The sequence below is a fragment of the Lathamus discolor genome, chromosome Z (genome assembly GCF_037157495.1).
Source record: "Lathamus discolor isolate bLatDis1 chromosome Z, bLatDis1.hap1, whole genome shotgun sequence".
In the NCBI taxonomy this organism is placed as follows: Eukaryota; Metazoa; Chordata; class Aves; order Psittaciformes; family Psittacidae; genus Lathamus; species Lathamus discolor.
In genome coordinates this window covers 75,457,684-75,471,011 of record NC_088909.1, presented here as the reverse complement: position 1 = coordinate 75,471,011, position 13,328 = coordinate 75,457,684, and the positions used below count along the sequence as shown (strand labels likewise).

General features: G+C 35.7%; 1 protein-coding gene across 6 annotated transcripts in view; it reads left to right on the top strand.

Annotated features, from left to right (window-relative positions):
* DENND4C (DENN domain containing 4C) overlaps positions 1 to 13,328 on the top strand; it is a 68,329-nt gene that overhangs the window by 22,531 nt on the left and 32,470 nt on the right. For all 6 annotated transcript variants that reach the window (XM_065661144.1, XM_065661145.1, XM_065661148.1 and 3 more), the window contains exons 3-10: positions 2,439 to 2,691; positions 4,173 to 4,242; positions 5,490 to 5,659; positions 6,832 to 7,073; positions 7,908 to 7,974; positions 8,631 to 8,689; positions 9,907 to 10,051; positions 10,398 to 10,573. In XM_065661144.1, coding sequence (XP_065517216.1) covers positions 2,439 to 2,691; positions 4,173 to 4,242; positions 5,490 to 5,659; positions 6,832 to 7,073; positions 7,908 to 7,974; positions 8,631 to 8,689; positions 9,907 to 10,051; positions 10,398 to 10,573 — 1,182 coding nt within the window. The remainder of the gene's footprint in view (positions 1 to 2,438; positions 2,692 to 4,172; positions 4,243 to 5,489; positions 5,660 to 6,831; positions 7,074 to 7,907; positions 7,975 to 8,630; positions 8,690 to 9,906; positions 10,052 to 10,397; positions 10,574 to 13,328) is intronic.

The following is a 13,328-nucleotide window of genomic DNA, read 5'->3' as shown; positions in this document are numbered from 1 at the left end:
TCCTGTTAAATATTTCATTCATCACTTCTGAACGCTTTTGTCTGAATCATTAAAATAATTGTTTAATTTGAGTTATCCATGGATGTTGGTTTTCATCTGTTTGCTTGTTTTCTTAAATTTAATACTATGCATGAGGTCAGGAAATGGTATGGGTTTAATAATACCTCTGGTGGTATATATGTAGGGGTGAGAGTTACTTTCATTTTCTTTTTGCTTTTGATGGGAAGTGACCTCACTGGTACCAGTCTTGAACACTGGTCAGCCCTTTACCTCTTAGAAGTACTCATACAACTGAGAAATTCTTCAGTCTCTAAGTATCCTCCTGAGAATACTTGTAAACCTATTACATTGAAATGCTGGAATTGTGGGATTAATATGATTTTCTTTCTCAAAAGACGTCAGCTGACAAATATTTCTGCAATAACTCTAAATTGATGGGTTTCATTTAAAATACATGAAATTGGAATAAAACTGAACTGAAATGTCCATTGGAGGCTGCTTTGTTAATAGTCTTTCATGATTAATATAACTGATTTTTTTTTTTTTTAAGTTCATTGGCTAGTTTTGTCTGCATTTGTTTGTGATGATTAGACTCTCTACAGCAAACCCATTATTGAAGACAAGAATGTTGTCCTCCATGAACTAACTGAATAAATTTATGCGGCAGCTTGTAGCTACATCGATATACTCTCAACTCATCTGATTTCCTTTATTAGAGTATTCTAGGACTGAAATTCATGTATATCCTCAATACTACGACAAGGTATACATATTCAATACTACAACATACTACTATTACAAGATACACATTCAGCCTGGAGAAGAGGAGGCTCTGGAGAGACCTTATAGCAGCCTTCCTATAAGCTAGCCTAAAGGGAACCTACAAAAAATCTGAAGAGACTTTTTACAAGGGCATGTAGTGACGGGACAAGGGGGAATAGCTTTAAACTGATGGAAGGGAGATTTACATTAGATATTAGAAAAAAATTCTTCACTGTGAGGATGGTGAGACACTGGCACAGGTTGCCCGGAGAAGTTGTGGGTGCCTCACCCCTGGCAGTGTTCAGTACCAGGTTGGATGGGGCTTTGAGCAACCTGGTTTAGTGGAAGGTGTCCCTGCCTGTGGCAAGGATGTCGGAACTGGATGATCTTTAAGGTCTCTTCCAACCCAAGCCATTCTGATCCTATGATTTGTTCACTGGAATCAGTATGAACAGTAATATTTGCATATTCCAGTTTAAATATAGATAGTAGTATTTAAGTAATTTGGGAAGTTTAACGATACATATTTTTATTTGAAAGTTCTGGGAATTGTTGGATCTGGAAAAAGACTTTTTTTTCTTTTAGGCACGTGACTTTTTGAAGTTTTCAACCATGCTTACTAGTAGTCTGTTAAACACCTAACTGAGAGTACTTATGGATAGTAGAAGATACATTGCCTCATTTTTTGTTTTAAAGTAAGGTTGTGTTGGACTAAATCTGGGAAGCTGCAGGTCACAAGATAAAAAGTTTTAATGTGTTACTTTTATTCTAAATGTTGTCATAAATTGTAGCATTCATTTGAAGGTGGCAAGTACTCTGTACATATTGCAGGAAATCAGGAAAATGTATCCATGGCTTATTTGGCTGTGGAATAGGAAGTAAAGCTTGCCCTATCATAGCATCTGTGTATTGAAACTATGCAGTGATGTATGGTTTGACTTCCACATCACTTCTCATGGTCAGTTCCTAACAGCTTTATGTTTGGGAAAGATCAGATGGTAAAGTTTTAGCTTATATAGGTATACGTTCTGGTTTCTGGGAGTATGGTTAACCATAGTTATTATTTCTTCCATTTTTACAGAATTAAGTATTAGGTTTTTTTGTTTGTTTGTTTGTTTTTTCCCCTCCCCTTCCTGTAAGGAATGTTATTCAAACTGTAAATGTAAATGATTACGGGGTTTGTTTGTGAGGCTTTTGTTTGGTTGTGTATTTTTTATACAAATTAATCTGGGAAGCAGATGTCTGTCTTCTGTTGAACTTTTCCTATAGTATTCCTTAAAAAAAGAAAAAGCTTGAAATTACTTCCCAGACATTCTAGTGATGGAAATAATTTCCAAGAAGTTATCAGGCATCATGTTTACAAGCAATTCAAGGCTTCCTTCATATTTAATTTTCATTGATAGTGCAGCATTCCTACTAATTCTATTACAAAATCCTTTTTAGTATGGTTTGATTTTATTTTCCCATAACTGTGATTTGTTCCCACAGAGATTTCTGACAATATTTAAATACATTCTTTGCCTCAAATCATGCGTGATAAAAGACAAGATACAAAATGCTCATTAGAATGTTGCAGTGATGATGTAGAGTGCTAATGAATGGACAATTTGTATGAATTTCTCCAAGTAACTTCACATATCTTTGTGCATAATATTTTGTTTCCTTCCTGTCTTCAGAGTTCTGTATGAAGGGAAAGAGCGCATCATTGCAGGCTGCGAGGTGATTCAGGCTACTCCTTATGGTCGTTGCGCTAATGTTAACAACAGTTCGGCTTCTTCTCAACGGATCTTTATCACATATCGAAGGGCTCCTCCAGTACGACCTCAGAATTCATTGGCAGTGACAGATATTTGTGTTATTGTTACGAGCAAAGGAGAAACACCTCCTCATACATTCTGTAAAGTTGATAAGAATTTAAATTGTGGTATGGTGAGTATTGAAAAGCTTGAGTCTAATTTTTTTTTATTTTTTCTTTAAACTCAAAGGAGTAGCTCCCTGAACATTTCTTAACACCCTCATAGTTGTGCTCTATCACTGCCTACATCGTAATTCTTTGATTATATATAGCATGTGTGAGACTTCAGTTTTGTAGGTTTTGTTGCTCTTATTTCCTTTCATATTAGGAATTACTCCTCCATACTGATTACTCACTACTTGGAGTATTGCGTGCAGTTCTGGTGTCCTCAACATGAAAAGGACATGGAACTACTGGAACAAGTCCAGAGGAGGGTCACGAGGACGATCAGGGGACTGGAGCACCTCCGTATGAAGACAGGCTGAGGAAGTTGGGGCTGTTCAGCCTGGAGAAGAGAAGGCTGCGTAGAGACCTAATAGCAGCCTTTTAGCATCTGAAGGGGGCTTATAGGGATGCTGGGGAGGGACTCTTCATCAGGGACTGTAGTGACAGGACAAGGGGTAATGGGTTAAAACTTAAACAGGGGAAGTTTAAATTGGATATAAGGAGGAAATTCTTTCCTGTTAGGGTGGTGAGACACTGAAATCAGTTGCCCAGGGAGGTTGTGAGTGCTCCATCCCTGGTGGTGTTCAAGGCCAGTTTGGATGAAGCCTTGTGTGACATGGTTTAGTGTGAGGTGTCCCTGTCCGTGGCAGGGGTGTTGGAACTAGATAATCTTGAGGTCCTTTCCAACCCTAACTATTCTATGATTCTATGATTCTACTTAAGTTTGCATATTCCTGTCTAGGTGCTATTTAAGAGTAGTGTGATGGATTTTTCTAATTATTACTCTTATTGTTGTTCCCCCAGTCACCCCCCCTTTAGTGATGCTGACAGTCAGGATGAATCACAAATGCTTTTTTCTTAGTTATTAATAATGCCTGTGTTACTAAGATGTGTGATAATAATAATTACTGCCTACAGTTTCTTTTTTTTTTTTGTCAATCAGTTCACTTAGTTTAGTCTGTTTAACATTTAGTTTACTCATACTGAAATAAGTGATTGTTTTGAATGGTAGAGTGTATTTAAACAAACTGCAAAAACCCACCATGTAAATAACCAGTTTATTGATAAAAGCTTAAAGTGATGATGTTTAGAATTTCACTTCCACTGATAGGGTTCACAAAAGAGTCTCTTTTTAAATAATCAGAAAATGAAGCTGCAAATTAAAAAAAGCTTCACTTTTCCCTGTTCTGTTGGAATAAGTCAGAGAGTAGTGTAGTGGTGTGATTATTTTATGTAAATCTTGTAATCTGTAAAAAATGTAGAAAGAGTGAATGTTTGATTTCATGATTTACATGCACTCAGCAGCTAACCAGTGATTTTTATTCTGTAATGCTCTTTATTTAAATGTCTGCTTTGTTTGTAAATGGGAATATATTCAAAGGCTTATACTTGATTTCTCTGCCGCCTGTGTCATCTTTGCTGGTTTTGAAATAATATTTGTGTCTTACAGTGGGGTTCCAGTGTATACCTTTGTTACAAGAAGTCGGTGCCAGCTTCTAATTCTTTAGCATATAAAGCTGGTAAGTAACTTTACAGGCATACTGTCTAAACATGCTAACGGATTCAAATGCCTTGTCAAAATAAAATAATTTTAAAGGTTTAAGTGCTGTCTGTCAGAATTCTGTTCCTAGAGCATGTCAGTTGAAATCAACTCCTATAATTGCCATCCTTCATTACCTCACTTTTTCCCAGGCAAAGATATTAATAAAAAAAAATAGGAATACATTATTTTGTATTAATTTAGTTCTTATCATGACAGGCAACGGTGCTTTAGTGGAAAATTTAGAGGCATTTCAGATGTAACAAAAGACTTCATATTTCTTGTGTTGGTAATGATGGAGAAAGAGTAATTAAAAATTCTGTTCAACCTTACTCATATTTCTTTTTATGTCTCACAGCTAGTGCAACATCTTTCATTTAATTTGAAAGTTAAATATGTTTCTTCCCTTCAGTTCCACAGCTATTCAGTTTTTTATTTGAGAAGACTAGGAAATATTCTGAACAATAAACAACAAAAGGTCTTGTCATTTAAGTCTGGCTTGTAAAATTTTTGAATGCATTGTCATGGTTTTTTTTTTTTTTTTCCCAAAAAAGTCCAAAAAAACTTTCAAAAGAGATTTTACTGAGCATTAAATGCACCAAAATTCTTTGAAAGAAGTAAACTACTAAGTAGAAGTGGAAAGCATAGATAATGAAGTCAATGTACCATAAAATAAGCTAGATGAACTACAATAGTAAACCAGTGCTTGCGTGCCTATTTTCTACCAGCAGCCATTAGATCTATTTCTGAAAGCTAAATATTTTTTTTAAACTGAACATATTGACTGATTAGAAGAAAACGTGGGCAGTCAGCTAGTCATCCTATTTTCAGTGAGATATTGCTGTTGGTTTTACAGTAGATAAACTTACAGTTTCTTCGTAGGAATATTTTTGTAATAAAATGCATTCCAATAGCACATTTAAATAGCACAGATAATTCCCAACTGGTTTAAAGTAAAAATCTTCACTAGTTAGTTTTTACCATGTACTGTTTTTTAAGCAGTTACCAAAAGGAATTGTTTCAATATTCATACACAATTTTAAAATTATTACTTGGATGACTAGTTTTACTGTCAAATGATATATTACATCTGCAGAAGAAGAAAGTCTTCAGTTATTAAGTGCAGATAACCAGCAGACTTTGCTGTGTATTATGGAAAATACATTGCTCATGTTATTTAGGACTTGCAGAGCAAATATGTTTACTTTTCCTTCTCCCATTCTGAAGGCTTGATTTTCAGATATCCTCAAGAGAACTATGAATCATTTCCACTGTCGGAATCTGTACCTCTCTTCTGCCTTCCTATGGGAGCTACTATTGAGTGCTGGGACCCTCAAACCAAATACCCACTACCAGTATTCTCAACATTTGTACTGACCTGCTCTTCTGCAGAAAAGGTATGGTTCTATGCTGTGACTAATTTTTGCTTGTAGTTCAAATGGCTGCTAAAGAGATAAATAGGTGTTGTTTCTGTGATATTTGGGAAATACTACAGAATAAATTGTTAAATACTTCCCTTATGAAATTGTAGTACTTAAGCCTTCATAAAAGATGGAAGTAAACCAGAACAGGAAATAGCTAGAAATACCTTAAAAGCCACCTCTGTGTGAGGTGACCTTATAAGGTCACCAGCACACACAGGTACCAAAAATGTGTTGCTTGCCTCAGCCCACATATGAGAAGGCAGTGTCTATTCTACACAAGCAGAGACTACAGGATTATAGGTACACGTGATAAAGCAGGGGAGCCCTCGTTTGGGCTCCCAGCTGCTGCTTCGGCTGACCGACTCTGTGTGTCTCTGTGTGTGAACCACATGAGGGAATAAGTGATTGTAATGTGTGATTTGCTGTCTGTGACTAATAAACGGCAGTTTGGCTTTATTAGTAATAACAGCTCAGCTTCCACTCTGCCTCAGTCCCCATCAGGGAAATTTATGTATTTCTCTATTTCTGAACAACAAGAAAAGTATTTCTCTGATATATTAATGCTTCTTTTGCAAGGAGGAGTGCAGTAGCTGGCAGTATTTTTCTCAGAGAGAGTGTATACTGTGATATCCATCTTTCCCTGTTTTCCTTTTGCTAAGCTTGTCACAATAATTCAGTTATTTATGAAACCCTGACAAATAGTGAAGGAATATTAGAAAAGGTCAGTTGCTATTTAGCATGATAAAATGAGTGAAGTCAAAACTTAAATAATGCTTGCTGTCATTTGATGTTGTAATGATAGAGGAGTTCACTGAACTCCTTCAGCATTTCATGAGAGTTGTTTTCTTGGTTTGTTTTACCATAACAGTTAATGGACAGAGTTCTGTCACAGCATGCAGTTTGGTTTCTTCCCTTTCAGTTTACTGAGTATGAATACTTTTTTTGAGGAAAGTTGCAGTGTAAAAGAGGAAGAGAGGCACAAGAATCCAAAGTATTTGTTTATAAGGATACTTGGTGATTTTATATACATGAAATGGCACTATAGTGTGTATACAAACACCAAAGATTCAGCAATGCTTCTAAAGTTCTAACCCACCCTCCTGCTAAATACTGGGTCTGCTCAGCTGGTTTTCTTCATTTTTTAGGTTTATGGTGCTGCTATTCAGTTTTATGAGCCTTATCCCCGGGAGCTGCTAACAGAAAAACAACAATTGCAGCTGGGTCTCCTGACAACTGTAGAGAGGAAAGTGATTACTTCCAAGTCCATCAATTCCAACAAATGCATCTGCCTTCTCTCACACTGGCCTTTCTTTGAAGCATTTCGAAAATTTCTTATGTTCATCTACAAACTGTCTGTCTCTGGACCTCATCCTCTTCCCATTGAAAAGTACGTAAAACAAGTTAAAGTGGGAAGGCTGTTATATGAGCTCAAGAAATCAGGTGATTTATACATGTCACACTTACGTAGTTGGTATATTTGCTCCATCCCCTTACTTTCACTGTGTGGCTTTTGTTGTAGTGATAGAAATTACTGCTACTTCTGTTCAATAGCAGTTGCTCTTGCAGCAACAGGAAGTTGAACTGGGTTTTACTGTAGGTTTTCTGTTACAATATGTTAAGCCTGTTTACGTTTCTCTTAACTATATCAAACACAGAAAATGTCTGAGATGTAAGACACATGCCTACATTTGCATTCTTGCATTTTAGATTAATAAACAAAAACTTAGGGACTGTGTGCATTAGCCATGAGTATCTGTCTATTTCTAAGCACTGCAACTAATGCATACCTTTTTTGTGTGTGTGTGAACTGCTCTTCATAGTCCTGAAAGTTCGCTGAAATATGGTGTTACCTTCGAAACTGTACTACACGTCTGGCAGTGACGCATGTAGTTTCTCTTAGCTAAGTCTCATTAGAAACTCAGTAGAATTGGGTTAGGCTTCCTGGAATTTTAAATGGCTTGCCTAGCTGCCAGTGTGTTCTTATCTTTTGCATACATATCTGAAGCTGCCAGTATTAATTTTCGCCCATGAAATGTGAGTGACTGGAACTTCTTTGTTTCAGTTTGCATAAATAGGCTCTTAAGTTTATCAAAAGGGTAAATAAATCTTAACAGCCTTTCAAAGACATGATACCACAGTAATTCCATGATGTGATTAACATTGTCGTCATTCCCTGAATAGTCCCCGGTGCTGGTTTTCTACTATCTTGTCTTCTTTTCAGGCACATATCCCATTTTATGCACAATATACCTTTCCCTTCACCACAAAGACCAAGAATTCTTGTGCAGGTAAGCAAAACATTTGCTTCCATTTTTAGTTACAATAATGGCAAAACCTCTTTCTTGCTTCTGCAAACCTGTATTCTTCCTTTACAATTTCTACTCAGCTTTGTATACCCATCTGCTGGAAGGGAGAGGGAGAAGATGGATGGGTTGGCCTTCTCTTTGCCTGATGTAAACTTGGGGTAACTAAGCAAAGGAAAATATTTCAAGCTTCAGGTGCTGTGGATGGCAGCAGTGTCCTACTTGCACTTGTGAAATTTCTGCCTCAGTTTATAGGCACTATTTACATTACCTTGTGGGGCGGGTGTTGTTTTCTGTCTTTTTCTCACTCGTCCACCCTCTACTGTGGGTCAGAGGTTGGTCTCTCAAGGCACTGTCTCCTGTGCTTCTCTGTTTAATCACCTAGCAGCAGTTCCCTGTTCAACACTGAGTCACAGACAATTTCCTGTAACTTCTGAGAATCGTTTCAGTGACTAATACAAGCTCTGTTGACCTAGTGAATGCCAGTACCAAAGATTGTCTCTGGTTTGCAGCTTTTGTATGACATTGCCACTCTGTCTGCCAGGCAGTTTATGAGACTATGGATTTACATTTATATTAGAATATTATACTGTGTGTATGGAGTTGTCCATCTCAATCACATACCACTTTATGTGTTTCAGCTTTCTGCTCATGATGCATTAATACTGTCTCAGCCAGTTTCTACACCATTGCCATTAAGGTATTGTTATTAATGCTTTATATGTGTGCTACTTGAAAAATTCAGAGGCAAACAGGCATAAGTCATAGAAGGAAGCCAAACATTACTGGAATATTATTAGGTAGTATAAACAGAAAGCTCAATACACATTTACAATATACGGTGTTATCTTTTTGACATAGACTTGTTCCTTGTGGAAGAATAATATCTCTAATTACCCTGAAATAAAGATGCATTTCCAGATTATTGTAGAAACTCTGAAGAAAGAAGAAACAGGCTATGAGGAATTCAAATAACATGTATTTTCAGAACGTGTGTAGTAAGCAAAAATATTTTAATAGCATAGATAGAGTGTTACCTTGGTTTTTTTGCTTTTTGGATCGGAATAGAGACATTCATGTCAAGTGGTTAGGTGAAACCAGTCAATTCAGAAGTGTGCAAAGATTTCAGAAATTCGAAATTATACCTAAAAATTGGTATTTGTGCTTGAAGGTTGATGCAGTCTCTGTGGATACTGCTTGCATCTTTTGGGCTGGAGCTCCCATTGTGACATGGGGTTTTGTTTGGATGGTTTTGTTGATTTTTTTTTTGTTTGGTTTTAAGTTAAAAAGGAAAAGATTCTCTTTTTTTTTTTCTTCTTTTTTTTTAAATCTTCTCCCCCTTAAACATTATTGTATAATATTCTGTATGCAGAATCCCATGTTTAATTGCATCTGTTATACAGCCTTTTAAATTAAAAATTGCAGACAGCCACCAAACTGCAAAGTATCATGTAAGCACTTTTCTAAGGACAGATTTTACACTTCTGTGTTCTTCCAGATGTCATTGAAATTTCTATATGTGTTCAGTCCAAACAAATGAAATGGAGTCTAAACTGTAGCAACTAAAGGCGAGTTGCTATCAGAATGATGGGTTGATCTTACTTGACTAGTATTAGAATTTGATATTGTGATGCTAACATCAAATTCTTTAGCTCGTAATTTTTGCCTGAGGTAAGCCATCATTTTAAATTACTCGTGTTTTGAGCTTGGATTAGTTGTTAAACAGTTAGATTTGTTTTACTGTTACTAAGACAATATGCCTGTGCATATATGAGAGTGCCATAAACAACATGAACTCAGCAAGGTCCCAAAGTCCTAAACAGTAGTCAGAAACTTGATAGGAGTGATATTTTTCTTTCTTTCTTTTTCAAGCATCAAACCTGTAACATTCTTATTCTCTTCCCACCCGTCCCTTAGTGGAGCAAACTTTAGCACTCTGCTCATGAATCTTGGACCAGAAAACTGTGCCACTCTGTTACTCTTTGTATTGCTAGAAGGCAAGATCCTCCTCCATTCTCTTAGACCAGCTGTGTTGACAGGAGTTGCTGAAGCTGTAGTAGCTGTAAGTACAAAGTATTCTATACAGCATTAAGAGAAATCAGTTCAAACTCTACAGGCTTTTTTAAGTTAAAATAATTGATACACTAAATGACCTTTTTTTTCTAATCAAAAGCATTTAGTTGAAGTGCTCTAGCATGTCTGGTTATTATAACTGTTAGAATGATAAACATTTTTGCATAGATAACTAAAAGATGTGCTGTAAATAAGTGGTCAAATTTAAAGACTCTTTTCTGGCAAGTTTTTAACAATTTCATTTCAATTTGCTGAATGCAACTTCTTGGTTTTTTTTATTATACATACTTGCTGTCTTGTTTTAATGCATGGGTTCCATTTAATTTTTCCTTCAGATGATATTTCCATTTCAGTGGCAATGTCCATACATCCCACTCTGTCCTTTGTCTCTGGCCACTGTACTCAGTGCACCTGTTCCGTTTATTGTTGGAGTTGATTCACGATACTTTGATCTGTACGATCCACCACAGGATATTGTGTGCATTGACTTAGACACAAACATGGTGTACATGTAAGTTCTATGGAATTTTTATATTTATCTGTAGATGTAGAGATTGCTGAAATGCTCAGAAGATAAAACTAATAAACACTATTATATCCAATATGGTTTGTTTTTTTACTGCAGCCTGCTCTTTTTCTAACTGCTAATGCTTCACAGCAAATTAAAACTTACTAAGCCAAGGGTTAGTGCTTGGTCCTACCTATAAAAATGTGAAGTAATTGTTGCTATAAATTTAGTAACAGTGGTAATGTGGTCTAGTTTATTTTTCTACTTCTAATGCTGCTTATTAGGGAAATGGGACAAAAGCTAGAGAAGGGGAAGAAGAGTTGGGTTTTGGTGTTTTCTGTTTGTTTAGGGTTATGTTTGTTTGCTTGTTTATTTTTGTTTTGTTGTTTGTTTTTTTTTTCTGCTTGTTGTATTTTCACCTTGGCATGCTACTTTTGAATTTGGTTTGTCTGTGTTCAGTGACTGTTGATATGAACGTGACAGCTGTTGATGCTGTTGTGAGTTCAGTGCACTTTATGTTAGTGTTAATAAGTTTTTCTCAAGTAACAAGTGGCCATATTTTTTGTGAGATCAATCAAGCAAAATTTGGTATCTTGACTACATTAAGTCTAAAATACCTTCACTTAATTATGATGTTTTTAATGCTTTTGTCAAGTTGAAGGTGTGGCATGAAGTTTCTTCACAGCTTCTTGAAGGGGGCTGTTTCAGAGTAACTTTTCTGTTTTTCTATAATATATAAAATGAGAATACAAATAACTGAATTGAAAATTCTGCTGTTTCAGGTGTTTAATTTAGTGACTTTATTAATTACCTTTCCATTCAAAATTTATTAGATCATAAATAGAGGCATCTAAGCTACTTCAAGATGAGGGTGACCATCACTGAATAAAGTGCACATCTTTTCTCTGTGAAAATACGGTTTTACTTCATTTCATGTATCTTTTTAACTCTTGAATTTGTTTTTATTAACTTGAGTTGAATTAGTCGTTTGATCTATCGGTCAGTTGAATAACTTTCTTGATTTTCATTGTGTCAAAAGGACTCCGCCTCTACTGAAATAAATGTTTCCTGTACATTACTGAAATGCTTTGTTTTATTAGTAGCATCAAAGGAAACATGAATCAACAGAGCAGATTGTTTTATGGTTTTGTTTTATTTTCTCCTTCCTCTAGTTCCCCATTAAAAACAGTGCAAAAAGCATTTTGATCACTGTATATCAAGGTATTATGTCACCAAAAGTATAATTATAATAGGTGTTGTGTAAGAAGATTGTATTGAAGAAACTCAAGGAAGATAACTTGGTTATATAAAGATATTTGAAATGAAAAATACCTGAATGTTCATAAGTAGAATGGAAGTTATAGGCTGGGTTCCAGAAAAATGAAGGAGGTGGAAACAGGGCATTTAGCAGGGAGATAAATGTCAAGATTCTGCTGGGATGACTGCTAGAAAGATCAAGTAGCAGCCTTACTTGGATTGGTTACTGAAATAAATCCATCAATGGCTCACCTATTATGAGGAACTCAGCTGTAAAGATCATTACACTTTTTCTGTTATAAGCCAATTTCTCTTCCAATAATCAACTATCTTCTTTTTTTTTTTGCTCCATATATCTCATCTGTACCACCTAATTCACTTTCAGAGGAATTTGACATCTATAACATTTGAATTATGTAAATATGATATGTTGGTGCCTCCATTATAAGACTTATTTTAACCTGTAAATGTGGATATTTTTCAGTTTTGGAGATGTTTAGGTGAAACTACATCTCCATAAAGCACTTTGAATATCATACAGAATTCTGAAATACTACATTATTAGTGAGAAAAGATTAATGTTCCATTTTATTTCATCCATTTCTGTTTCTGCACTTCTATTTCTATGCAATACTGTTTGGGGTTTTTTTAGTTTTGTTGTTTTTTTCTTTTGTGTTTTTGTTTTTTTTTTTCTTGGCATAAAAGCGTTTGACAGCATGGTTGCTGACTTTGAAAGACTGTATAATAGAAGAATAACATTTGAAAAAATCAGTATTTTCTAGTACATCCGTCTGTCTAGTGTCTTTTTAAAGCAAGGTTGCTGCTATCTTCATTATGATGTACTAAAGCTTTATTTACTGCCAAAAAATACTGAAGGCCTTTTATTCATTCAGCATCTTCCTTAATGCCCTTTTTTGGGATATTTTCAACTATCTCTGTGAAAGTTCCATTGAAAGCTGTTTAAGGAAAGTAGCCTTTTTAGGGCAAAGGTTTTGAGAGTTTGTTTTATTTTTGTAGCAGGATTTTTTATCTTGTGTCTTTGGGACAGAACCACTTCTACTTTTTATAGTCATGCCATTATGGTGGGGGAATAGAAATGGACAAAGTCATCCATAGGCATGCATTTTTAATTCAACTCCTGAAACTTTGGCTTTCTTCATAAGATAGTTCTGTGTTGATGCCAACTGACCAAATAATAATTGAACAAACATTTCACTGATGAAAGTACAAAAAAGCAAAACAAGCAGTGTCAGCATCTGCTCAGATAGTAATAACTAATTAGGTCTTGTAGCCACAGGTTTTTTGTACTCGCTGTTAATAGCAGTTCTCCTCCACCATCTACCTTCCAGAAAGGGGTGTAGGAGTTCTCAGGATTTACTTCCCATTCTCTTGCTCTTTCTATTCAACTACTTGAGCAAGGTTTGGCATTGTATAAGTTGTCCTTCTAAGAAAAACTAGCATCCCTTTAGGCCAGTTTTCCCCATTGCTTGATCAATCACAT